General features: G+C 45.1%; 1 protein-coding gene across 1 annotated transcript in view; it reads right to left on the reverse strand.

Moving 5' to 3' along the window:
• Positions 1 to 12,148, reverse strand: part of LOC144681151 (dynein axonemal heavy chain 8-like) — a 1,659,468-nt gene that overhangs the window by 1,502,181 nt on the left and 145,139 nt on the right. Inside the window, exon 6 of the mRNA XM_078542878.1 lies at positions 7,216 to 7,329. Coding sequence (XP_078399004.1) covers positions 7,216 to 7,329 — 114 coding nt within the window. The remainder of the gene's footprint in view (positions 1 to 7,215; positions 7,330 to 12,148) is intronic.

Below are 12,148 nucleotides of genomic sequence, written 5' to 3' on the forward strand. Positions count from 1 at the left end.
GTGCCCAGCTACAGTCTCTGATGTAGCTGCTAGGTTGTGGCAGGTTGTGAGGGAACCAACAAGAGGGAAAAACATACTTGACCTCATCCTCAGCAACCTGCCTGCTGCAGATGCATCTGTCCATGACAGTATCGGTAGGAGTGACCACAGAACAGTCATTGTGGAGAAGAAGTCCTGCCTTCACATTGAGGATACCCTCCATCGCGTTGTGTGGCACTACCATCATGCTAAATGGGATAGATTTTGAACAGACCTAACAACTCAAGACTGGGCATCCATGAGGCGCTGTGGGCCATCAGCAGAAGCAGAATTATACTAGAACACAATCTGTAACCTCATGGCCTGGCATATCCCCCACTATACCATCACCATCAAGCCAGGGGATCAAACCTGGTTCAGTGAAGAGTGCAGGAGGGCAGGAAGGAGCAGCACCAGGCATACCTAAAAATGAGGTGTCAACCTAGTGAAGCTATAAAACAGGACTACTTACATGCCAAACAGCATAAGCAGCAAGTGATAGACAGAGCTAAGTGATCCCATAACCAACGGATCAAATCTAAGCTCTGCAGTCCTGCCACATCCAGTCGTGAATGGTGGTAGACAATTAAACAGCTCACTGGAGGAGGTGGCTCCACAAATATCCCCATCCTCAATGATGGAGGATCTCAGCACAGCAGTGCAAAAGATAAGGCTGAAGCATTCGCGACAAGCTTCAGCCAGAAGTGCCGAGTGGATGATTCATCTTGGCCTCCTCTTGAGGTCCCCGCCATCACAGATGCCAGTCTTCAGCCAATTCGATCCACCCCATGTGATATGAAGGAACGGCTGAAGGCGCTGGATACCGCAAAGGCTATGGGAGCTGACAATATTCCGGCAATAGTACTGAAGACTTGTGCTCGAGAACTTGCTGCGCCCCCAGCCAGGCTGTTACAGTACAGCTACAACATTGGCATCTAACCGGCTATGTCGAAAATTGCCCAGGTATGTCCTGTACACAAGAAGCAGGACAAATCCAACCCGGACAATTACAGCCCCATCAGTCTACTCTTGATCACCAGTAAAGTAATGGAAGGGGTCATCAACAGTGCTATCAAGTGGCACTTGCTTAGCAATAACCTGCTCGCTGACGCCCAGTTTGGGTTCCGCCAGGGCCACTCAGCTCCTGACCTCGTTACAGCCTTGGTTCAAACATGGACAAAAGAGCTGAACTCCTGAGGTGAGGTGAGAGTGACTGTCTTTGACATCAAGGCAGCATTTGACAGAGTATGGCATTAAGGAGCCCTAGCAAAACTGGAGGCAATGTGAATCAGGGGGAAAACTCTCCGCTGGTTGGAGTCATACGTAGCACAAAGGAAGATGATGTGGTTGTTGGAGGTCAGTCATCTCAGCTCAAGGGCATCACTGCAGGAGCTCCTCAGGGTAGTGTCGTTGGCCCAACCATCTTTAGCTGCTTCATCAATGACCTTCCTTCCATCATTAGGTCAGAAGAGAGGATGTTCACTGATGATTGCACAATGTTCAGCACCATTCATGACTCCTCAGATACTGAAGCAGTTCACGTCCAAATGCAGCAAGACCTGGACAATATCCAGGCTTGGGCTGGCATGTGGCAAGTAACATTCGCACCACACAATTGTCAGGCAACTACCATCTCCAACAAAAGAGAAACTAACCATCGTCCCTGATGTTCAGTGGCATTACTATCATTGAATTTCCCACATCAACATCCTGAGGGTTGCGATTGACCAGAAACTGAACTGGACTAACCATATAAATACTATGGCTACAAGAGCAGGTCAGAGGCTAGTGCGACGTGTAACCCACCTCCTGACTCCCCAAAGCCTGTCTACCATCTACAAGGCACAAGTCAGGAGTGTGATGGAATACTCCCCACTTGTCTGGATGAGTGCAGCTCCCACAACACTCAAGAAGCTTGATACCATACAGGAGAAAGCAGCCAGCTTGATTGCACCACATCCACAAACATTTACTCCCTCCACCACCGACACACAGTAGCGGCAGTGTGTGTCATCTACAAGATGCACTGCAGGAATTCACCAAGGGCTGAATTTTCCCCCTGTCAGAAGAGAAGTTGAATGGCAGGCGTGCAGAGGCGCGCTTCCGATTGGCGCCCCCGATTGGGGGCGCGGCGCCATTTTACGTGGGTGGGCCAATTAAAGGACAACACAGCATGACGTCTGTACAGAAGTGCTTTGTGCTCCCTGTGCGGGCTGGGGGTGGGGGGGAATCCCAAAATCGAGAGTGCTAGGTGCAGCCTCAGGGAGATCGGCTGTAAATTTCAAAATGATAAAAATAGAAAAATAACATTTCCTTAACATGTCCCCTCATGTGACAATGTCACATCAGTTGGACATGTCCATCATTTTCACAAATACTTTATTAACATTTTTAAAAAGCTACATGAAACCTCATTCCGCCCGTGGATGAGGTTTCATGTTTTTTCCAATTCGCGCCGGGGCTCCTGGCCTGCCCACCAACCTTAAGGTTGGATGGGCAAGTCCTTTAATTACTTAATAGCCTCTGTCAATATCCTCAATTGGCCATTGACAGGTCGGTGGACGCGCAGCTGATTGAGCTGTTCCCCGCCTTATGAAAATTTAAATGGGGCGCGGTGACGTTGGGAGTTCTCCCCGACGTCACTGCGCATCATTTTACGTGTTGGCAAGTGGGCCCCACCCCTGCTCGCCAATGCGTAAAATCCTGCCCCGAGGCTTCTTCAGTAGAAACTTCCAAATCCACGACCACTACCGTCTAGCAAGACAAGAGCAGCAGATAGACGGGGAAAGCACCACCTAGAAGTTCCCCTCCAATTCACTCACCATCCTGGCTTGGAAACATATTGCCGTTCCTTGACTTCGCTGGGTCAAAATCCTGGAACTCCCCTCCAACAGCACTGTGGTTGTACCTGCACCACATAGACTGCAGCAGTTCAAGAAGGCAGATCATCACCACTTTCTCAAGGGCAACTAGGGATGGGCAATAAATGCTGGCCTAGCCAGTAAAGCCCACATCCCGTGAATGAATTTTTTAAAATTACCCTTATTAAAGTTTAGCATAGTTGTTTCTAACCTAAGTTTCTCACTCTCAACCTGAATGCTAAATTCTACCATATAATGGTCATTGTTTCCTAGGGCTGAATTTTCCCCCCGTCGAGGGGGAAGTTGATGGGCTGGCACGTACGGGCGAGCTTCCGATTGGCGCCCCCGATCAGAGACCCGGCGCCATTTTACGTGGGCGGGCCAATTAAGGACCGCCCAGCAAGACGTCCGCAGGGAAGCGCTATGCACTCCGTATGCGGGCAGGGGCAGATTCCTAAAATCGAGAGTGCATTCTTTCGCGCATGCACATGAAAGAGCGCACTCATCTCCCTGGGGCTAAGTGCAGTCTCAGGGAGATCGGCTCTAAATGTGAAAAAGCTCAAAATAGAAAAATAAAATTTCCCTAACATGTCCCCTCGTGTGACAATGTCACATGAGTTGGGACATGTTCACAATTTCCAAAAAAAATTATTAAAATTTTTAAAACCCTACATGAAACCTCATCCCGCCCGTGGATGAGGTTTCATGCTTTTTCTAGTTCATGCCGGGGATCCTGGCCTGCCCGCCAACCTTAAGGTTGGACGGGCAGGTCCACTAATTACTTTAATTGCCCTGTCAATAGCCTCAATTGGCCATTGACAGGTCGGTGGGCATGCAGCTGATTTTGAGGTAAAAATTAGATCAGCCATGATCTTATTGAATGGCAGAGGAGGCTTGAGGGACTGAGAGGCCTATTCTTGCTCCTAATTCATATGTTAGTATGTCAGGATCCAGTTTGCCATTGTGGCTTATGGTGCCTAAGTTGATGCTGAGTGCTCCATCTGGTTTCATTCCTTTTAGACCTTATAGTGCTTTGTTACAACTGAGTGATTGCTCGGTCATTTCATAGGGCCTTTAAGAGTCAACCACATTGGTGTGGGTCTGGAGTCACATGTGGGCCAGACTAGGTAAGGAAGGCAGATTTCCTTCCCTAAAAGACATTAGTGAATCAGTTGGTTTTTACAACGATCGACAATGGTTTCATGGTCACCATTATTGAGACTAGCTTCTAATTCCAGATTTTTAACTATTAATTGAATTTAAATTCCATCAGCTGCTGTGGTGGGGATTGAACCTGTGGCCCCAGAGATTGAGCCTGGGCCTCTGGGCTATTAGTGCAGTGATGTAACCACTGCAATTGAGGGTGAGCAATAAACGATGACCTATTCATCCTGTGGGTGAATACTGTTAATAAAAAAGATGTATTGTGATTCCTTCATTGTTACTGGGTCAAATTTGCGGAACTAAATACCGAACAGCATTATGGGAGCAGCTTCACCACATCGTCTACAGCAGTTCAAGAAAGCTCACCTTGTCAAGAGCGGTTAGAAATGGGCAATTAATATAGCCTGGCCTTCCATACCAGGAGTTGATTTTGTTATAACTTCTTCCAAATGGCTCGATTACCACAAATGAAGCCATTGATGCTACCCATGTGGCTATAAGGGCCTATAGTCAATGCCCATCAAAGTGGGGCTTGTACTCAGATCTTCCACTTCTCATCTATTGCCCCGCCTCATCCCCATAGCCAACCCCTAGTGTGTACACAATATGCTGCCTCATCTCCAGATGACTGAGTCTACCCCTGTACAAGTACAAGTGAAGTAGTCTTTGTCAGGGCCCTCGTTCCAAAGCCCAGAGGGTGTTAGCCATAAGCAGCTCAGCAGTCAGACCAGAGATCTGAACAGCCTGCCTCAAATGCTGTTAAAGGTATAGGAGATGCCCATGTAGGAGTCATGAAGAGTAAGGTTTTGAAATTGCACAAGAGAGAGTGTGCATATAAGTGTGTGAGAAATGTGTGTTGTTAAATTTTTGTTCTTTAGTTAAATGATATGAATATTATCCTTTTACCCTAATATCTTATATTGTACATTCTTGGGTCCTGGTTGCCAAATAGCTTTTTAACATGTTTGACAAAGAATGGGAAGACATGAATTGATGGGGACCAATGGAGGGATATTCAACAGTGGTTAGTTGTTTACAGGAATGATTTGTGTCAATGGCCATGGGGGTTGGTGCATGGGGGTGGGGGGTGCAGGAAGAATGGCTGTTGTATGTGCTTGTGACATCCACTGATGCAACATAAATAAACTTTCAATTAATAAAGGCCTACCTGGCATTCCAGACTGAAATATGAACTACTGGGAGAGCACTGTCATTATCACATTCCTCCTCATCTCCCTTCTCCTCTTACAGAATCACAAAATTGTTAAAGTGCAAGAGACCATTGGGCCCACCATGTCTGTTGCAGCTCTCCGAATGAGCAATTCACTTAGATAAAAGCAAAATACTGCGGATGCTGGAAATTTAGAACAAAAACAAAAATACCTGGAAAAACTCAGCAGGTCTGACAGCATCTGCGGAGAAGGACACAGTAGACGTTTCGAGTCCGTATGACCTTTCATCAGAACTAGGACATATAGAAATGAGATGAAATATAAGCTGGTAGAGGGAGATGGGTGGGACAGGTAGAGCTTAATAGGGGGCCACTGATTGGTGGAGGCCAAGAAGGGACTGCCAAAGATGTCATAGACAAAAGGACAAAGGGGTGTTGACGGTGGTGATATTATCTAAAGGATGTGCTAATGGGGACATTAAAGGTAGAAAGCAAGACGAGCAAGTGGCAGAATGCCCTAGTAGGGGTGGGGTGGGGGGGAAGGGATCGAAATGGGCTAAAAGGTGGAGATGTGGGCAATTCACTTAGTTCCTTTAGTATGCCTCCACTGAGCCTGCCTCCACTACATTAGGACCAACCAGTCTATGCCAGTGTTTATGCTACTTTTGAGCCTCCTTCCATCATTCCTCATCTAAATCTACCATAGTAACCACCTAGTCCCTCATCCCTCATGTGCTTGTCTAGTTTCCCCTTAAATGCATCTACACTATCCGCTTCAACTGCTGCCAGTGTTAGCAAGTTCCACATTCTTACCAGTCTTTTGGTAAAGATCTTCTAGAAACGTACAGTTGCCTGCCATCACCTGACATGACAACCTGAGCCTCCTCAGATAGTCAAAGAACCGAGCCTCTACCTGTAACCATTTTGCTGGCAGTGATTCTTGCAAGTTTCAACCCTTGGCTGCTGCCCACTCTGCTAATTTCTATTCTGCTGCTCCCTTCCTGTGCAGCTACAGATTTGTGATCAGCAGATTACTGATTCTGATGCTGTTACTGATCATATTTCTCCTCAGCTGAGGTCCAATGTTATTGCAGCAAGGGGACTGATGTGATTTCACAAACCTCCAACCTGTAGAATGTAAACTCTCACAAAAGTTCTGTGAACACCCTTTCCCAATAGCAGCTAAGAAACTAGTTGAGGGTACTGTGTATTGATTGTCATATTTCCATGAAATAGACTGAATTCCCCAATTACTGCCTATGTTCTCACCTTGCTTTCACTGCCAAGACTCAGGAAGCCCAGGAAACCCAGGGACCTGATGTTAAAGTCAAAAGTCTGTGCTAATGTCAAACTAATTGCGTGATTAATGAATGTTAATTGTCAGTCCACCTTATCAGCTGTGGCTCAGTTCATAGCACCCTCGCCTTTGAATCAGAGGGTTGTGGGTTCATGTCCCACTCCCGGAAACCAAGAACTGTGATTGTACTCGAAAGAGTTGCAATCTGTGACTGTTGATAACTCGAAAGAGTTTCCCAAGGGAGTTGCATGCACTCAGCCTCATACACTGGAGTGAGATGCAAAAGTTGGTGGATGGGAGTTGGTTTCTCAAACCACTTTAAATTTCACAGGTTTTAATCTACACAAGCCCCCAAATCACATGTTCCTTCATGTTAAAAATCCTTAAATAAAGTGTATTAAAGTGTTCAGTTCACAAATGGAGAAATGCTTAATACTAAAAAACTAGATTTGCAACAGTAGATGCAACATTTAAGAAACACTCCAAAGATGGCCAAACCTGTATAACAGTCATATACCCAATTTGTATTGTGGCAGCAGTCTTGTTTAAATCATGAAATTTAACCTTAGTGCAGTTAAAATCACACCTTTGAAAATTAGGTGCACCGTAAGGTAGGTGCTAAGAAAACCACCCTCCACCAGTTGAAATCTACCCTGTAATAACTTTGCAAGTACCTGTAATGAAAATTCCTGAAAATAACTTACTGGATCAGAATTATAAAGTGGCTCACAGACTCTCTCTAATGCCTGCAGAAACTTCACATTGTCCTTTGCTCCATTAGCTGCATCAGTGATTTGAGAATCCAGCTCCAACCACATCTAAAAAATAAAGTATAAACAGATCAGTACTCAACCAGCTCACACTAGCAAATGACAAAACAAACATCCACTATTAGATGTGATTCTGTAATTGGGCAACACTTGCTGAACAATCCTGAGTGGCCAACTATCAATTTAAGATAATCAGTCAAGCTCGTTATGTGGCTCATTTACACTTGCTAGAAGTGACATGCATTCATACACAGGGACCAGTTCTCTGCAAACTAAAGGAATATGTTCAAGCCTTGCACCTTTTTTGAATTACCTGGGAGTTTGGGGAGCCCATAATTCCCCATTGTTTTTTTCATGGTAACACCTCGGCCAATCGGAGTCAGCTTGCCAACCAATCAACACACATTTCTTCTGTGGTAAAAATTGTTGCGATCGCTTGAAACTTGGCATTCTTGAGTTTGTCCTGATGAGTGCAAGATGAAAAATTTCGGCGACATGTCTCTTCTTTTCACAAAATGGCACAAGGGAGTGGATTTTATGGGTGGACAGATGATCCACTCCACAACACCCACACCCCCATCCTCCTCAACCTTAGTCGATCAGCACCATGCCAAACAGAAATCCAGTTGCTCTGCAGCAATAATATGCCCTGGGTGGCCATAATTGCTTGAATGTGGGGCTTTCGCCCCCTCAGGGAAGAAGTCCCGCACTAGAGAGCTGTAATGCCAGCAGCACCAACACAGAGCAATGAGGATTCACTGATAAAAAAGACACACACCCAAAAAACTGCACACCAGCATATTTTTTTCCTTACACTGTCAGAAAGGCAGCCCAATGTAGGGATTGATAACCAAATCACATTCGGATAGAAAATTTTAAAATTCATATTCTAATCTCATAACACAAATTCTTGACTCAGTGATTCTATGATTCTATAAAGGAAATGTTGACCAAGCATGACCAATTAGCAAGATTCATTTTTCTTGGATATGTCAGGCCAATGCATTACATAGAATTTGACAGTTATATAAATTTCCTTAGGATTAAATTAAAACCTTTCATGGGAAGTAAGAGTGATAACAAGAAATTTGGGGCACAAAGGGGGAAACCTCATTACAGTTAAGAGACTGCTGTGATAAGTAAGAAATTAATTACACAAACCAAGGACACACTTTAAGTATTCAGGAACAAGCTGGATAAGGCCGTTTTACTTCATCAGTTTAGGCAAATTTCATTCAGAGTATTAAAGTAACTATTACTTTAATATTTGATGAATATTCTACTTAAAATATTTTTACTGTAACAATCAAAATTTAAAACAAAAACAAAAACTGCTGGAAAAACTCAGCAGGTCTGACAGCATCTGCAGAGAAAGACAGAGTTAACTTTTCAAGCCAGTATGACTCTTCTTCAGAATCTTTCCAGCAATTTTTGTTTTTGTTTCAGATTTCCAGCATCTGCAGTATTTTGCTTCAATCAAAATTTAAAACTGGATTCTCTATTAGAAATAAGACCGTACCATCTCTCCTTTTTCAGAACCGATCTAATGCTGTGATTCATTGTTTCCAACCTAGTCTTTGAATTGCATGTTTGGTCTATTAATAAGCTACTTAAAATTTTAGAATATATATTGTCTCACATTGTCTTCTGTATCAGTGACTCGAGAAACCAACCCCATATTCCTTAAGGTCAGGGAGTACATCACTGAGGTTTTACCGAGACCCTTATAACAGCTGGAAAATTTATAATCTGGTTGAAAAAGCTGCCCAAAGGACGGTAATAAACTTGACTGGCTCTTTTTCTTTGTTGAAGAAAAAGATTAATATCTTCGAACCATTTAAGCATCCTTGGGATCAGACTTTCTCTACCTAAAGTAGAGAACGTGCTCCTGACCTGGCTTGTCTCAAAAATGGGGTTAAGATTATAATACACCTCAAAGTTTGAGGAAGGGGATGCGGATATTGATGAATCCAAACAAATTATACTGGTTACAATGGGCAATATTTTTCCCCCATCGAGGGGGGGGAAGTGTGGGAGTGGGCACGAGCGGGCACGCTTCCAATCGGTGCTCCCGATCGGAGGTGCGCCGCCATTTTACGTGGGCAGGCTAATTAAGGCCCACCCAGCGTGACGTGCACCATGAAGCGCTATGCACTCCCTGTGCGGGCGGGGTGGGATTCCCTCACCCAGGAGTGCGCTCTTTTGCGCATGCACGCAAAAGAACGCACAGATCTCCCTGAGGCAAAGTGCTGCCCCAGGGAGATCGGCGCTGATTTGAAACTTTCAATAAAGATTAGAAAAAAATTTCCCTGCCATGTCCCCTCATGTGACACTGTCACATGATCTGGGACATGTCCATAACTTGTACTGTAAAATTTTCTGCATTTTTAAAATCACTCATGAAACCTCATCCCGCCTATAGATGAGGTTTCATGTTTCTTCACAAGCCTGCCTGGGCTTCCGGCCTGCCCGCCAATAGGCAGGTCCACTAATGAATTCAGTTGGTTTTTTAATGGCCATAATAGGCTGTTGACAGGTTGGTGGGCGCTTCTGACTCGGATGTGCGCCCGCCGAACTGACAATCTAGATGACGTAGGGTGACGTCGGGACACATGCCTGATGTCACCCTGCATCATTTTACACGTCGGCGCGTGGGCCCCGCCCCTGCTCACTGACCGGAAGATGCTGGCCACTGAGTTTTAACTTGCAATGAAGGTGTTAATCACAGATGCTTTTAATTGTCATTATAGGTTTTTTTATTTTATTCTTTCATGGGATATAGGTATCATTGGCAAAGCCAGCAAATCTTCCTCATTGCTCATTGCCTTTGAGAATGTGATGGTGAGCTGCCTTCTTGAATGATTGCAGTTTATCTGCTGTAGCTAGACCCACAGTGCTCTGAGGAATGGAACTCCGGGGGTTTAATCCAGTGACAGTGAAGGAACAGCAATCTTTCTCCAAGACAGGATGGTGTGTGGCTTGGAGGGGAATTTGCAGGTGGTGGCGCTCCCAGGGATTTGCTGCCCTTGTTCTTCTAAGTGGTAGAGGTCACAGGTTTGGAAGGTGCTGTTGAAGAAGGCTTGGTGAGTTACTGCAATGTACCTTATATATGCTACACACTGCTGCCACCATGCATCGGTGCTGGAAGGAGTGAATGTTTAAGGTGTTAGATAGGGTGCTGATCAAGTGGGTTGCTTGGTCCTAGGTGGTGTTGAATATCTTGAATGTTATTGTAGCCGTACTCATTCAGGCAAGTGGAGAGTATTCCAACACACTCCTGACTTGTGACTTGTGGGCAGAGTTTTAGGAAAAAGGTGAGGTAACTACCACAGAATTCCTGGATTCTGACCTGCTCTTGTAGCCACAGTGTTTATATGGCTGGCTCAGTTCAGTTTCCGGTTTCTGGTTAATGGTAACCCCCAGAATGTTGATGGTGGGGGATTATGACAGTGAATGGAAATATGAGATAGTTAGATTCTCACTTGGTGTAGATGGTCATTGCCTGGACTTCAGTGGAGCAACTGTTACTTGACATTTATCAATCCAATTCTGGATGTTGTCCAGATCTTGCTGCATATGAACATGGACTGCTTCAGTATCTGAAGAGTTGTGAATGGTACAAACATTGTGCAATCATCAGAAAATATCCCTACTTCTGCTGAAGATGGGTGGGCCCCAGACACTGCCCTGAGAAACTCATTCAGCGATGTCCTGGGGATGAAATGACTGGCCTCCAACAACCACAGCTTTCTTCCTTTGTGCTAGGCATGACTCCAACCAGTGAAGATTTTTCCCCTGAATTTACACTGACTCCATTTTGCCAGGGCTCCTGTCTCGGTCTCAGGATACGTGGTCGACCATTTAGGACTGAGATGAGGACTGAGATGCGGAGAAACTTCTTCATTCAGAGGGTGGTGAACCTATGCAATTCTCTACCACAGAAGGCTGTGGAGGCCAAGTCACTGCATATATTTAAGAAGGAAACAGATATATTTCTGGACTCTAAAGGCGTCAAGGGGTATGGGGAGAGTGCAGGAGTAAGGCGTTGAGGTGGAGGATCAGCCATGATCATATTGAATTGGTGCAGCAGGCTCGAAGGGCCAAATGACCTACTCCTGCTCCTATGCTTCTATATGCTTCTATGCCCCATTGAGTCCAATGATGCCTTGATATTAAGGATAGTCACTCTGTCCTCCTTTCTTGAGTTCCACTTTTTTGATCATGTTTGGACCAAGGCTGTAAGGAGGTCAGAAGCCAAGTGGACCTGGCGGACCCAAATTAAGCATCATTGAGCAGGTGATTGCTCTGTAAGCGCCACTTGATAAGACTGTTGATGACATCTTCCATCACTTTGTTGATGATCAAAAGTAGACTGATGGGACAGTAAATGGCTGGATTGCATTTGCCCTGATTTTTGTGGACAGGACGCACCAAGACAATTTTCCACATTGTCAGGTCAATGCTATATTGTAGCTGTACTGGAACCGTTTGACTAGGTGGCATAGCTGGTTCTGGAGCACAAGTCTTCAGCACTACCACTGGGATGCTGTCAAGGCCCTTAGCGTTTGCAGTACTAAGTGCCTTCAGTCATTTCTTGATATCAGGTAGATTGAATCGAATTAGCTGAGAACTGGTATTTGTGATACTGGGGAGTTCAGGAGGGGCTGAGATGGATCATCCACTGGGCACTTCTGGCTGAAGATGGCTGCAGACTTGTCTTTTGCACTGATATCCTGGGCTTCCCCATCATTGAAAATGGGGACGTTTGGGGAGCTTCCTCCTCTGGTTAATTGTTTAATTATCCATTACCATTCATGACTGCTTGTGGCAGGACAGTAGAGCATTGTTGATGCCTTGACTTGCTGGT

This window comes from Cetorhinus maximus, chromosome 5 (assembly GCF_964194155.1).
Source record: "Cetorhinus maximus chromosome 5, sCetMax3.hap1.1, whole genome shotgun sequence".
Classification (NCBI taxonomy): Eukaryota; Metazoa; Chordata; class Chondrichthyes; order Lamniformes; family Cetorhinidae; genus Cetorhinus; species Cetorhinus maximus.